Source organism: Periophthalmus magnuspinnatus, chromosome 14, assembly GCF_009829125.3.
Source record: "Periophthalmus magnuspinnatus isolate fPerMag1 chromosome 14, fPerMag1.2.pri, whole genome shotgun sequence".
In the NCBI taxonomy this organism is placed as follows: domain Eukaryota; kingdom Metazoa; phylum Chordata; class Actinopteri; order Gobiiformes; family Gobiidae; genus Periophthalmus; species Periophthalmus magnuspinnatus.
The window spans coordinates 17,589,477-17,605,742 of record NC_047139.1 but is presented as its reverse complement, the minus strand read 5'-3'; the positions used below and the strand labels follow the sequence as shown (position 1 = coordinate 17,605,742).

Here is a 16,266-nt window from a genome sequence, read left to right as displayed (position 1 = left end):
TTCAGTCTCTGTCGTTAGCCTCTCGGTCCAGTCGTATGTCGTCCTGCTGCTCTCTCGCCGCTGTGGAGCTGTGACTTTGATTGACAGATGTCTTCATTCTTCTCACTGCCCACTGACCCATGCCTCATGCTGAGCCCACTCCTTCTCCTCGTCGTACACGCTCTGCCGTCATCTTTGACATTTAGACTCTATACTATTTCATTATAACACATAAAAAAAAGCTATTTTTCTTAGCAGTTGGTATTTGTCGTTAATGTATATCTCACCTCACAACAAGCAGATCTCAAACCTGTGTGAGTCTGTGTGGGTTTGGAACGATCTAAAACAAAAATCACATTTCAGAACATGTTTGTACAGATGTAAACTACACGGTTAGACGTTTACATACAGAATAAGACGCCACGGAGACGCAGGGAGGGCATCTGACACACAGGGACATTTCAAAACATGTTTGTATAAATCTAAACTACAGGCTTTTTTTGGACCAACTGCGTCATTTTGGTTCTAGTTAATGTAAAGAAACGTAAACTCCAGATGAAGCTTTAATGACCTAAATCATCAGTATTGAATCAGGAAAGTTACATACTACACTGTTAAGAATTCTGTCTCCATGGAGATATCGTTGCTTTTCCTGGACTGTTTCACTGTAGGCTATTCAAATGGTCTATATCCAGGGATACAAGCATGTGACATCATTAAGTCAAGTCACAGGTCGGGTCTGTGGAGAGGTGACTCTGCTCACATGATATATTGTCAAGATATTTCTGATAGATACGTTTAATGCCGTACTTTATAACATTCCAGGTGACGCAATAATATTTCCACGACATGCAAACACCAGAAAAGTTACATAGTGCTCCTTGAAATGAATAACCATCTCCACGAAGATCCAAGTTTGAGATTTCAACTGTATCTGTCCTTTGCTCGTTGCAGGTTAGGAGGTATACAGTATATTTTAAGTGGGGTCAGTATTTATCTTGGGACTTTTTCTTTGCACTAGTGGGGAACTTTTTGTTATTTTTTCTGCAATATAATTCAATTTGAGCTGAAGAGGATTGAATTATGAAATGAAATGACACAAGCTGATTACTTAAGAGCTGTATTTTGCTGTTTATTGCACATTTAGAATTTTTTTGTTTTTTTTGTTTTGGTTTCTATATTATCGTTTATCGTCTATATTGACATGTCGACCTACGCAATGACTCCACTGTAGCAAGGACATGCAGCTCGTGATGTCTCCAAAACAAACCCATAAGTGACTTTACTTGACTTCAAACTTTAAAACTTGTATATGATGTATAACTGTCTCTTGCTCTTTCCCTCTAGACCAAATATTCCAGCTTTGAAATAACAGAAAAAACTGAACTTGCATCTTCTTGCATCACATTTTGGCGTTTGAAGAACTTAGCGACACTATGCTAACGACGCTAATTAGCCATACTGTCCCCGCTACAGCTGTTGTTTTGTATTCAAATCAACACACGTCAAAAATAACCCATTTAGCTAGCTGGCGTCTCCAGGGCTAGCTAGCGCAGAGTGGCGGTGAACGACTTGCATGTAAAAGACCAATGCTATTAGCTAGATTTCAATCTTTTTGCTGCTATAAGGGGCACGTCAGTCAAGCAGCGCGCACACATGGACCACTCTTGAATCCCATTAAACTTTAAACGCTCACCTGCTGCCACGGCGCCCTCTATAGACCATGTGTGAGAATAACAGTCAGCATTTTACAGTAGATGAGTTTACTTGAAAGAGGACAAGGACGGGGGGGACATCCAATCTCTACTAAAAATGTTCAAATCATGACGACAGAGTTCAAAATGAGACTACAATGAAAAAGGAATTGAAATATTATGTGTTATAAATCACTACAGGAGCATAACTACATTTAAACTCAAACATGGCAGAAGGAGGGGCTGGTCTTGAATCCATGTGAGACTCGTGAACATGTTAAGTGTGCACCCACTGAAAAACTTAGCCCCCATAACTCCTCCAACCAAAAATGTTTGACGCCGCCCATGCCAGAGTTCTAGGAGGAAACCCACCCACCCAGACACAGAGAGAACATGCAAACTTCACACAGAAAGGCCTGGGTGACCTGGGAGTTAAACCTGGAACATTCTTGCTGTGCCACGGCTCTAATCTACACCCTGTAAAAAAAAAACCCCTAAATGTACAGAAAGAACCTAAACTTCACCAAAAATGCTCCTAAAATGTAGAAACAAGAGCTAAGACCTGTATGAAGATGAGAGAAAGTAGGGATGATAGAGCGTGGGATATAAAGAGAAGCCCCCCGCTGAGCTGGTGTCACCTTGCCCCTCCAGCTAACGCTAATGCACCCATTCTTCTTTTAGCATTTAACTTCAGTTCTCATAGTGGTTAGCATTGCAAGTAGCATAGCAGGAGGTCACTGGTAGAGGTCATTGGTTGGTCAAACTGAAGCAGCTATAGAAAAAGAATTCTAATTAAAACGCATACAGTCACTCTGTTGTGGTGTGTGGAGTACATTTAGCTCTCTGCTGCCTCCCTCTGGTTCTAAAGCGACACTACACTGGTGCGCATAAGGGAAAAGCCAAATATTTATTCAAAATTTTCTGTAAATTTTGCACTGAGGATTCTGTGATGTAAATATGAATAAGAATTAATTATTTTTGATTTTAGGTTTTGTTTTAGTTTTGCAGAAAAATGTTTATTATACAGTTTATTGGTACAAAAAAAATAAAGTAAGTAAGCAAGTAAGTTTGATCATTTCAAGTAAATGTGTTTGATCATTTCTGTTGCATTTGAAGAGCATATGAGAGGTTAGAAAATGACAAGTCTGTCAGCAGCAGTTATAGAGAGAGAGGCCACAGTTTTTCAATGTGAAGTGAATTGGAGCCAAAGTGTGCCTATGATCCCACTCTTGACATAAACAAAATTGGTCGAGCGGTCAGATCCACTGGCCCACAGGTTGGCGGTGTGAATCCAGCTCCCACAGATGAATGCTGTTGTTGTGTCCTTGGGCAAGACACTTAACCCAACTTGCACCCAGTGTCTGTGTACACTGGTGTATGAATGAGTGTGTGTGAATGGGTGAGTGGTTCCTTGATGTAAAGCACTCTGAGCCTTGAAGATGGAAAGGTGCTGTATAAAAATGTGACTACTGGAGCTATATGTAAATGTGTCCCCTCTTCACTTTACTTGGTATGATGTTGCGTTCATGTTTTTGATGCTTCCCAGTCCATTTTCCCTTCTAACCTGTTCTTGTCTGTGTGTAGGTCTCTGGGCGGAGATCGTGTTGCCTCAGACCAATGTGGACGTGATCAAGGGACAGACTGCAGTTCTGCGGGCCTCGTACAAGGGCCCCCCAGGCACTGACCCCAGCACCAACACCGTCATCTGGAACTTTGTCTCAGATAACACACAGCTGGTAAGGACGAGTGTGCTCACGATGGTAAAATATCACACACACAATAGACTCAAAACTGTGATACCACGATGATAATTTAAAAAAATCTTTCTTTAGAGAGTTAAATGGTAGTACTTTCTTTTATATTTCCATGTGGCCTTATATCTGCATCTCCGCAAACCTGACTCTTGGGTCGTTTTCACACTGCCACTCGTAGGAGACTTGAGCGTGTCACAGGGACTCACTTGAAGTTCGTTGTCATGGAGATAAGTATGTTGATCAGCTGATGGCTCTCACATGGCTCATGTTGTTTGGGGAGAATGATGCCGGTGCAGCGAACAGACCTAATCTGGTGCCAGGGTCGGTCCACAGAGCACAGGAAAATGTGAAAAACGACCTTATTTAGCATGATGCAGCTCCTCCTTCTCCTTGTTTCCATAGAAATGTTGTTCCCGTGGCTATAACCTTCCACACTATGGCATAAAATGTATGAGTTAGAGTTGCAGAGAGGCACAGCTGATTTAATAAGCTTGCAACAGTCTGCCTTGTTCTGTCATGGTGCGGAGCCAAAGACATGAATGAAGAGAACAAGGCTTGGTGCTTCAAAGTGTGTAGTGTAGCTAGCTCCACACAGCTGAGGTAAAACTCCGTAAGTCTGCAGAGGGGGTCCACTGATGAAATGTTATCTGAGATTTTGCCAGCAAATCTTTTTCCAGATCAAACTGTCCTGGGGAATAGTTTTGCTCTGTTTGGATTTTTTTTATATCTTTTCAGACACCTTTTGGATAAGTTCAGGGTTTAATGTTCTGAATGGGGAGTGAAAAATTAGTGTACTCTGCATTTTTTGCCTATAAATATATAAAGTTTACTAGGAGCCTGCTTTTTGTATAAATAGTGTTTTTTGTGAGTCTGAGCCTGATCCAAAGGTTTGGTGGTTCGAATCCCCATCTCGACATAAGCATCATTGGTTGAGCAGCTAAAAACACTGACCCACAGGTTGGCGGTGTGAGTTGCATATTGGGAATTTTGACCGCAAGTATCATGGCAACCAAAGAGCCAATCTGGAGCGAGGCTGTAGCAGGTAACGCCCCTTCCTGCCCACACTGCTGGCCTAGGAACGCTCAATCAAACCTGTTGCTACGAGTGACCTGGGAGAAAGAAGGCGCCCGATTTATTGTTGTTGTTGTTATGAACGTTCATGTAATGGTCTTGATTTAAGGACAAAATAGTGAAATAGTGGATCATGTAGAGTGGGTTAATATGAACATTTTAGGTCCAAAAATGGCGAGTCTGACAGCAGCAGTTACAGACAGAGGGGCCACAGCTTTCTAATGTAAAGTGAATTGGAGCCAGAGTCGATGTAGTCATGCTCACTTCTTATTTGGAACGTGGCCACTAGCAGGTTAGCTATGTCCATTTATATATAAAACTGTCAAATCTATTGTTCCTGTTTTTTATACGAAACTCTCCCTGACTTCAGTGCATATGAGTGATTTCTGTGACCTGTTTACAGTTTGAATGAGGTTATAAATAGACAGTAGAGGCAATGTTCCTCTGTTGTACAAATGTCCAGAAAAGGCTTGAGCTTCACATTTATTATTTTCATGTAGGGATTAAAGTCTTTGACTCTTCTGACCTGAGCGAATCCTGCTCTGATCCAGCTCACACACACAGACCTCATGACCTGTCCAGACCCACAGCTCTGAACTTTGCAAACCTTATCTCAACATTATACATTTGAATTCTATTTTCATGTTTTCCATTTTTTCAACCGTCTGATGAAAAGGAAGTATCGAGCTCCTGGATGTGAATCTTAAAGGGAAGGCCATGACCCACTTAATGTCAAAGCAGCTGTTTTGAATTGACTGAACCCATGAATCACAAACAGACTTTTTACTTTATGATTTTAAGTCTAGAAATCAAAATGTGGTGATTTTGGCTTGAACTTTGAAATGAGAATTGTCACAGTTCTACAAACATTTACTATCAGGGCGTGTCTCACAAAGGTAAACATCGTTGTCATAGTTTTAGTTCAATTCAGTGTATTTTTGTAAAGTCCAAAATCCCAGCACCCATTGCCTCTTAGGGAAACAAGATCAGAAATTTAGAAAATCAACAGTGAAACAGACATTGGTCAAAAACAGACAGGATTAAACCGGGACTAAACCGGGACTAAACCGGGACTAAACCGGGACTAAACCGGGACTAAACCGGGACTAAACCGGGACTAAACTGGACAGATTAGCCAACATTCACAGAAAACAAGCAAATCCCTCCTCCTGTAGTGAGAACGTTTTTGTGAATGTCACATTTTGTGCTTATTAAAACGACATTAAAACTAAAAAGATCACATTAATCAAAAGACTAAAACTAAATCCACTCCATTTTTGTTTATTTATTTTTAACAGAAGACCAGATGAACCTCATTGGACTCTCTCTCCAATGTTTTTGATGAATGAATTTAACTATAATGTGATTAAAGGCTCATAAACACCTACCATTAAATTGTTTTGTAGCTCTTGTTGAAGTTTTTATTGTTGGTCCATAAGAATCAGGCCTGGAGACAATTGAACATCAAACTATATTGGCATTGCAATCAAACTGAAGGAAGTGAATCAGAACATTAAACAAGATATCTAGATTAGAGGGTTTTTTTTGGCCAATGTAATATTTTTCCTGATTAAAACAAGACTAAAACTAAAAATAATTATTTGCCACAATCTTGACTAAATGAACATTGGAAACCAGTGTGAAACCAGCCATAGAAAGAGCAGATTAAAGCATCATTTAAACATGTGTGAATGAAACAAATCAACCCCAGTTATGTCTTTGGTGAATGAAAGTGTGGTCATAAAATAATATAACACCTCCCCTTTTATTCTCTTTGTGCACATCATTTCATTCACAGGGGACTCTGTGAATGTTGGCTTATTTGATGTATACTGTCCTTTTTGAAATAAAACTATACACATCTATATAAATAAATGGTTGAAGGCTCTTAAACCTCCCCTTTAATGTATATTTGTGTTGTGTTTGTGTGCAGATCATCTCCTACACGAAGAACTCGGTGAACGTGGGCAGTTCTCAGTTCACAGACCGAGTGGGCTTCACTGACCCAAACCCAGTGTCCAACATCTCTCTTTACATAAACAACACTCAGGAGTCGGACTCGGGAAAGTACCTGTGTCAGGTGATCTTTACCCAGAGCCCCGGCTTCACCGCTCAACTCAGCCTTGATGTTAAAGGTACGGCAATGTGGAAGCGCTCAGTTTAATGTCACCTTTGTCTAATCTAATGTCTAATCATTATTATATTACTTGGCCTGTGTTTAATAAAGAAAAGGGAGGCACCAATCCAGGTTTTTCAGTTCTGACACCGATAATGATACTTTGGCTTTAAGTATCTGCTGATACTCTATATCGACTGATACCAGGACAGAGACTGGAAATATTTATCTCCTTTAAACCAGAGTCTGTCAATCTGCTGCTAACGCTAGCGGGAGCAGCCTCGTGGGAAAAAAGCGCCTGATTTGTTACTGTTGTTGTTATCACTGTTCACCTAATGTTCTTGATTTATGGACACAATAGCGAAATAAAAATCCCAGGATCATGTAGAGTGGGTTAATATGAACATTTGAACTAACCCTCTTTCTGATTGGATCATAGTCTTCAACCAAAACACCAAATTATAACATAAATCATGTTTGTGTAAATAAGACTACATTCACATTAATGTTTTTACTGATAATATAGATGCACTCAGACAGGTCATGTTTAGGAAATTTGAAATGAAAGGTTAAAAAAACTCCCTCACCCTTGGTTCACTTTTCTTCACACAACGTTTCGGTCCCTCTGACCTTCCTCAGGTAATAAAATTCTTACTCAGCCTTTAATTCCTTCTAAAATGTTCAAGTTCAACAGTTGTGGTTTATTTTTAGAGAGTTGTTGAAACTAAAGTATAGTCCTTGTATAGTGAACACAAAACATTTTTAAAATACATCCGTACTGTATGTTGTGAGCCAGTACTGCATACATAAGTCCTGATGATATCCCGCTGTGTTCCTTCAGTCCCTCCCGCTGTTCCAAAGTGTTCCATGTCCGGTAAACCTGTGGCTAAAGGGAACGTGACGCTGAGCTGTACGTCCAGTGCTGGGAAGCCCATCCCTGTTTACAAGTGGAAGAAGACCAGCCCTGTGTCCGAGGTCTTCTTCAGTCCTATGCTCGGTCAGTCAAGTCATAGTGAATACACTCTGCATACTCTGTGGGAATGTTCTGTTTATTTCTATTTCACATTTATAACAACTTTATCTGACAATAGAGCTTCGCATAAGTCAACACAAAACACATATACAGATAACATGATACAAACCAGGCCAGAACAGTCTGATCCAGCCAACAGCCCATCTACCAAATATTAAAGCTTATTTTTTCTGCTTTAGTCCTGCTTTAGTCCCGCTTTTAGTCCTGCTTTAGTCATAGTGTAATTCTAGTTTAGTCAGTCCTGCTTTAGTCCCAGTGTAATTCTCATTACCTCACTGTTTTTCAGATGAGAGGACTGGCACACTGAAGCTGGCCAACTTGAGCTCCAGTATGTCGGGGAAATATGTGTGTACAGCCAGTAACACAGCCGGGTCTGAGAGCTGCTTCATCAACCTGGAGGTCATCTCGTGTATGTACAAATGAAACACACTAAAGCACATTGAATCACATTTGAAACTTGCCAGAACACAGTGAAACACACTGTAACACACAAAAACACATGATCCAGGGGACAAACTGCCTTTAATATAAACTTTTTAGAGTGAATACATTTGACCTTTCTTCCAAATAGCTCAAGTTCTGATGCAGATTTGAATAAAATGTCAATAAAATGTACACACCCTGGTTGTTTACAGTAAGGAGTATCTGTTCCACTGGTTAATTCCATTGAACCTACCCTAAGGTGTGAACTGGATGGAGTCGTAAATGGGAAACAACATCTGCCAACTGCAGGAAACAAATCTGAAGTAGCATCAGCAGAACTTTTACAGGCAAATCCTCGGCTGTGCCTTAGGCTTCTCAGTTATGTTTAACTCACAAACCCTGCATATTTAGGCTGAATTCTTCTCTCAAACAGAAAACACTCTTCCACCTTGTGATGTCATGTGGTAATACAGGAAGTGCTCCACTGTGTTGTTAAACTCCACACACCTTCACTAGAATCATTTAGATCATTTCAGACCTGGAATTTTCAAACTCTACTGAACTAAAGGTAAAAGGAGCTGTTAACTTGAAACTTACCACTTCATGACATCACAAGGTAGAACAGAGCATTTTGAGCTTTGGAGATGTGGACAGACTAATAATAAAGTGTTACTCGAGAATGTGTGAATGAAACAAAACACAACTCCAGGTCTGTTTTTGAGGAGGTAACAGCATTAGAACAGGACTTAAAGCTCGCGAGAGTTACTTTTGTGGAATATAGGACCTTTAACTAATAACTTGTTACTTACTGAACTAGAATAAAATAAAATATTTAGTTACAAAAATGCTCAATCTGTTTTTGTGTTTCCAAACAGCGACTAACGTGGGCATGATCGTTGGAGCTGTGGTGGGCTCTGTGGTGGGCTTCCTGTTCCTGCTGCTCCTGTGTATCCTTTATCTACTGAAGAAAAGACGGGACAATGAAGATGACATGGCCAATGAGATCAAGTGAGTAAGACGAGTCTGAGAAACTGACCAATCACGTTATAACATACTATGACAACGTTTAGCTTTGAATCAGTCTTTATAGGGGGTTCTCAAAGAAGCTAACTGGAGGCGCAGCTCTGTCTGAAGCTCTGTAAGACAAATGCCATTAAAGTTACACGCTTTTGTTGACAATCAAATACAATACGATAAAACTATTGATCTCACATGTTATGTAAAATGTTTGTTTAAATCCAATTAGCATTTTTCAGAGCATCTATAAACGTGTTTGCTAATGTGTGACCATAGACTGTATGTATAAATGGACATAGCTAACCTGCTAGCTGCTGCGTTCCAAAAAGGAAGTGAGCACGCTTTCGGCTCCATCGACTCTGGCTCCATTTCACTTTACACTGAAAAACTGTGTCCCTTCTCTCTATAACTGCTGCTGTCAGACTCGTCATTTTGGTTTTAAAATGTCCGTATGAACCCGCTCTAAATGATCCTGATGTTTGTATTTCTCTATTGTGTCCGTAGATATGAACAATAATAACGCCTTCTTTGCCCGACTTCACCCCCACTAGTTAGCAACAGGTTTAATTAACAGCGTTGCTAAGCGTCCACTCCCTGCTCAACAGCCTCACTCTGGATTGGCTCTTTGGTTGCTATGATACTCACAGTCAGAAATCCAAATATGGGACTCAGCTCCAAATTGGCCCCTATAACTTCTAGACTCGATGAGCTTCATTTGACTGGAGCCGAACGCTGTGGGTGACGTCACACTCACTTAGTCTTTATACAGTTTGTGTGTGTGTGACAAACATGGTGGAAAGTATCAAGTCTTCTGTGTATTTTCTCCATCCCCAGAGAGGACGCTCAGGCCCCTAAACGCGTCTCGTGGGCCAAGAGCAACATGGGCTCCGACATCATCTCCAAAAACGGCACTCTGTCCTCCATCGCCTCCAGCCCGCGCCACCATCAGCCCTCCCACCATCACCATGACAACCACCACCACAACAACCATCACCATCCGCACCAGCAACTACAGCAGTACCCCCAGAGAGCCGCCTCGGACACCGCCTCCATCGTCACGGCGACAGGCAGCATGGCGGGCTACAGACCCTCCCGGCAACACGGATCCTCCACCCCGACCCCCACTCACTACGGTTACAACTACAACGCGAGCACCCTCCCGATCGGTCAGGCCTCCGAAGTACAACCAGAACGCTCCGGTCATCTACCCCAAGCCCAAGCGGTGCCCCAAACGTACGCCCAGCATACCCGGGCACCCTCCCCACCGCCCCTGCCCACGTCTACGGTCACCCACGCCAACATCGCGCGCATGGGAGGAGTGCCAATCATGGTGCCTGCGCAAAACCAGGCAGGATCGCTGGTCTAACAGCAGCACTTATATGTATCAGCCCAATGAACAGATGGTGACGTTTCATACATTGATATTCACTGAACTCGCTTAATTTTGTGCCAAGACATGATGTTGGCAACAGGACTGCTGTAGGTAGGATCCATATGCACTGTACACATGTGCTAGCTTCCATACTTCTGTCAGATTTGTTTTTTGTAGTGTTTTTTACATATAGGTTAAGTTAGGTGAAGTTGGAGCCTACTAATGTTTGTTAAATTTGTTTTGATTCCAAGTAATACTATGGTAAGTATTGAGATAGGGATTTGATACTGATACCAATGGGTTTTGTATGAATGGACGTTGAAACCTTGGCATTAATAACTTTGCTCCACTTGAGTTTGAACTGATCTAATGTGCAGATAAACTATAGTCTTATCTGCGTAAGAATTTACAAACTGACTAAAAATGGAAGTATCATGAGAACTGAACTTTTCCAGACCTTATACCATAATATATGTGTTAGCATCAAATATATAAATATTTGGTATCAATCCATCACTAGAGCCTGTGGCAATAAAAAAAAAAACAGTTGAATGTCCTTCAGAATATTCTCTTGGGCTCAGTAAGTGAAAACAAATATAAGATTTAAATAAAGCAAGATAATCCCAGTGAGCCATTCGACAGTTTCATTACAATCATGAGCTACAACAGATAAACAGCAGAATGTACCAGTAATGAGCCATAAAAGGGACTTATTCTCCCCTCCACAGCTCTAATTTTATCATATTACAACAAAAATACCCCAAATCTCCTGCGCTGGCAAAGAAAAAGAACTCATGATAAAGATTGAACACAAACATTTTTACTGTATTTTCCAGACTATAAATCGCACTTTTTTCATAGTTTGGCTGATTTATACTCGACTTATATGTGAAATTATTAAAATATATAATTTCACATCTTCATTATTGTCACACTGATAACCGCACGAGGGCACTCTAGGCTTGTACCAGTATGACAGCCACGCAGAAGTGGCACTTTATCTACTTCCAGAGGTGACGGAGTTCAGAAGCGACACAGAGGATGAAGAATTCATAGGATTTAGTGATTAGGAGTGAGATCAAGAGTAAACTTGTTAGCTTGTTTTTTATGGTTTAGTTATCTGATTAACTATTAATATCTTACCTTAACATACCAGACACTTATTCAGTTCACTGTGTTACATTAGCGTGCTCTTCAGCCTGTTGTTCTCTATGCTATTCTTTTTTTTGGGCTGGTGCAACTTATACTCTGAAGCAACTTATAGTCTGGAAAGTACGAGTTCCATCTTTCATGTACTGAACAAGAAGTCGATATAGTGACAATCGAGACAGGCCTATGTCTGATCGTAGAGAACGTCCTTCATGACACAAAACACTGGCTGTTCTAACCATTACTTTTTGAGATTTATTTATGAGATTATTAATTTGCAGTTGAAAGAAATGCGAAAATGAAATATTTAAGGCCAAGCACCACTGTAAACACAGTCTGTGATTACACTCCTGTTATGTTCCTTTACTGCCCCCTGTGGCTGACTTTAAAAGTGTCTGGACATTTCTGTTGATGTAGAAATATTTCAAACTATATTTCTTATTAAAAGTGACATTTTGTTTTAAACACAGTATTGGCCTGTGATGATAAAAAGGGTCCAACCAAATCCTATTTATAATGAAACAGCTGGTTGAAGATGTTGAGATGTTTTAAAGACTGGATTTCTGTGTATTTATGTAGAATTATATTAATATTCATACTGTAGGCTTTGATGGCGCTGTGTACAATGTTCCACATTAGCTTCACGATCATATCCACATACAGATTTTTATGTATTTTTAAGTCGTTTTGGTTTATCACTTTTGCATTATCTGTGTATATATGTTGAATTTCTCAAAGTGGAACAGATTTACCACAGTTCTGCTACAGTCTGTGGGTTTTTTAATTGTTTTTTTTCTGCCTAAACACTGGAACCAAAGATATTATGTTAAATGTTTTTTGTTTTATTTTGCTTCTGTTTGTCTGATTATAATGATTATTCACTGCCATCACATTCTCTCTCTTAGACTGTTACAAATCAACATGAGGAAATACTTTCAAAAGTCAACGTGCCTATTTTTAAACTTCAAATTATTGTTCAAAGATATGTCTTGTGTTTTTCTATGTGAAATACTACTTAATGGGTTAACTTGTATTAGCCAACAGTTTGCTGTTTTAAAGAAGCGGGGAAGGATGCTATACAGTTTAAAAATCACATTGTCAACGATTTATATGGACTAAAATAAAATCCAAACATATGACAGAAATTATGAAAAAAATTTGTGAAAAAAAAATAAAATATATATATATATTTTATAATATAAATATATATATAAAAATTCTATAAAACTGAGATTTGAGATTTGATAATCTCAAATGAGATTTTATATATATATATATATATATATCAAATCTCATTTTTATAGAATTTTTATTGGAGTTGCAGTTGACTAAAATAAAAACATGTTTGTTTGTTTTTTGCTGTTTTTATTGCACTGAAAAAGTAGGAAACACTTAAACTGTCCACAGACTTGACTCTTACTTGGCATGGGGGAGGGGCTTGTCTCCATGGAGATGTTGCACCTTTGCCTATAATATTCCAGTATGACATAAAACGTATATCGTTATAGATTAACTCCAAGATTGTCTTCTATGGAGTATATCGGAAATCTGGTTTTAACTTTCCATTTCTATTGACTAATGCAGGCGATGTGTCCCCCCCCTCCAGAAAGTTACAAGACCAATTGATTTTCATTCTAAAAATGGTGTAGTAAACCAAGCCTTTTTGTTGATGTCACACTTTAAATTTTGTACTGAGAAAACGGCCTACTTCTGTTCTTTGTGTTGATATCCTGCCGTACTGTTTTTACACTGGATGTCATCTCTGCTGAAGCCCGTTTCCATGGTAACACAGGACACTTACCATATGCTTGGTGTGTATCTGTTGAATATATTTCCACATTTTTTCAAAGAGACATGTGCTGACTATATATAGATGTACAATATGGATTTTTAATGTATGTAACAGCCTTTATTTTTATATATATGGAGAATAGCACAAAACCATAAACACATCGGCCATGTTGGATTGTATACTTCTGTGTGTTCTGTGTTAAAATGGAGGTTTGACTTATTGTACCATCCATATTTATGTTCATGGAGTAAATGCTTTGTATAACATTTTGAATAAAATATTACATTTAAGTTTCTGTTTATTTTTCCAGCAAAGAAAGAAAAATAACATAAAAAATAGTATAATAATAAAAACTGCAAGCCGTGATAAAGGCCCTCGCCACCCCTTGTGACCGCGGGCTCGTTCCTGCTTACATTGCCCCCCCCAATCAACGACTGAGTAATACTACTCCATTCATTCCACTGAGACCATTTATGACATTTTCATGTGTAGCAAATTTCAATGGTCTATTACAAAGTCATTTTTTTCATCCCAGTTAACAAAAAAACATGTATTTCAATGAGAAATGTCATACGTTGCCATGGAAACGCACTTTTAAATGGAGCTATGTTCTCATTGGATTTTTTGTTCAGTATGGGAATGTCCATGCCAAATTTCAAATGTTTTTGACAACGTAAAATATTTTGGATCCCATTCACAATTTCAAGGGGGCGCTATGGAGCAATGGATTGTCTGAGTTATGTAAATTGTATATCAGGTTCAGATCAACAGTGTTACCAAAATGTATATTAATGCCGGTTTACAGGACACAGCATGTTTGAGTTAAGCGCAAGTAAATACTAAACGCCATTTTTGTTTGCGTGTTGACCACACCCACATTTTATGATTTAGCAAAATCCAAAAGAGTTGCCTATAATCCCACATGGGTTTAGTTCATTTTGACCAATTTGCAAGTTTCTTGAATGAACATCCATGGTGTAAAAAATTCAAACATGAGAGTTAAAATGATGAAAAAATTGGGTTCCGCCCACAATGGCCGACTTCCTGTAGGGTTTAGGGTGAAGTCATAATATAATTTTTTTACTTGCCTTGACATTCATTTTGTTTCACATGAAAATACAAAATTTGCCGCCAATCTTGAATTTAGGCCATAGTTGAATTAGTGTAGAGCATCTATTTAGTCTACAACAAAGTGCAGTACTCTGAACCCCATTCATTTCAATGACACATTTATTATGTTACCACGGTAACTTGGTTGCAGATAGAGGTATGTTCTCTTTGGCTTTTTTGTTCAGTTTGTCAAGCCAGATGTCCATTCCAAATTTCAAATGTTTTTGACAAAGTAATTTTTTTGGTCCTTTTCAAAAGTTCAAGGGGGCGCTGTGGAGCAATTTAATGTCTGACCCACGTAAATTGTATATCATTGCATTCAGAACAAGATTTTGAACAAAAAGTATATTAATGCCGGGAAATAGGAAACTGCATGTTCTTTTTTCTTTGCAGGCTGGCCACACCCACATTTTATGACTTAGAAAAATTCAAAAGAGTTGCCTAAAATCCCACATGGGTTTAGTTCATTTTGACCAATTTGCAAGTTTCTTAAATGAAAATCCATGGCGTAAAAAATTCAAATGTGAGAGTGAAAATTTTGAAAAAATGGGGTTCTGCCCACAATGGCCGACTTCCTGTAGGGTTTAGGGTGAAGTCATAATATAATTTTTTACTTATCTTGACATGTTCTATGTTTGTACCAAATTTCATTTGTCTATGATAAAAAAAATGTCTCTCATTGCCGTAATGTAGTTTTATTTTTGAGGTGGCGCTATTGAGTCCTTTTGAAAGAATAATTTTTGTGAACATCAAAATAATTAATTTTTTACCAAACTTGAATTTTGGGTCCAATAAAATTGACTTTTCATTAACGTTCAGGGGGTCAAAAATGGCCTCAAAGTGGTAAGTATAATAATAATAATAATGGAAATTCTTTTTCCACCCATTATTTTTCTCCTAAACCATAACAGCAACAGTCATGTGACTTTCCCACATTGTGCCCCATCACAAATAAGGCCCCTGTGAATTTTTTCACAAGTCCACGACAACTCGATTGTGTGCTATGAATTTTTGAAAATGAAAGTTGAAGAGGGCGCTAGAGAGCCATTTTGTGAGATAATGATATGATTTGCATATCATTACGTTCAGTTTGCAAATGTGCATAAGCGCTCTTTTAGCTTTTTCCCAAAAAAAATATGTAAAAGGTTTTGGGGTTTTTTTTGTTTTTTTTCTAGAAATTGCAATTTTATTGAAAATTCACCATGACCACACCCAAAGTCATATTTAAAAGACAATTGATAATCTTTCATTGCACATTTGTTTAGTGGGTTCTAGCCAAATTTGAAGTGTTTGTGATGAACTGTGTGAGGAGATGTCCTAAATGTGAGGGTGTGCACTTTTGTCAATTCTGGGTTTGATCCAATATGGCCGACTTCCTGTACATTTTATGGTGGGGCCATAATATCATTTTTGTAATGTCCTGACATGTACTATTTTTTGATACAAGTTTCAGATTTTTACGTTGACTTTTTTCCGAGTCGGGCTCCAATTGGCCCAATGAAAATGAAAGTTTGAGCTACCGAGTTGTCTTTTGTTATTTTTTGGGGGGGGGTCTTCAGTGGTAATTAGAGCTTGTCGAGTTCTAATTTTTGATACCGGTCACTGCCATGTCGGGGCGTGTTTACTACTTGATTTTTGCCATTTTCTGGACTCCGGACGTGGTTTTAACGAGTCCCCGGCCGGGACGTTGTCCCAGGCTCGGGCCTGATAATAGAAATTTTTTTCTACCCATTATTTTTCTCCTAAACCATAAGAG

At 39.0% G+C, this 16,266-nt stretch overlaps 1 protein-coding gene across 1 annotated transcript in view; it reads left to right on the top strand.

The window, feature by feature from the left end:
* esama (endothelial cell adhesion molecule a) overlaps nucleotides 1-12,758 on the top strand; it is a 99,061-nt gene extending 86,303 nt beyond the window's left edge. Inside the window, exons 2-7 of the mRNA XM_055226830.1 lie at nucleotides 3,258-3,409; nucleotides 6,432-6,633; nucleotides 7,456-7,611; nucleotides 7,934-8,056; nucleotides 8,946-9,078; nucleotides 9,922-12,758. Coding sequence (XP_055082805.1) covers nucleotides 3,258-3,409; nucleotides 6,432-6,633; nucleotides 7,456-7,611; nucleotides 7,934-8,056; nucleotides 8,946-9,078; nucleotides 9,922-10,453 — 1,298 coding nt within the window. The 3' untranslated portion in view covers nucleotides 10,454-12,758. The remainder of the gene's footprint in view (nucleotides 1-3,257; nucleotides 3,410-6,431; nucleotides 6,634-7,455; nucleotides 7,612-7,933; nucleotides 8,057-8,945; nucleotides 9,079-9,921) is intronic.
* The last annotated feature ends 3,508 nt before the right edge of the window (nucleotides 12,759-16,266 follow it).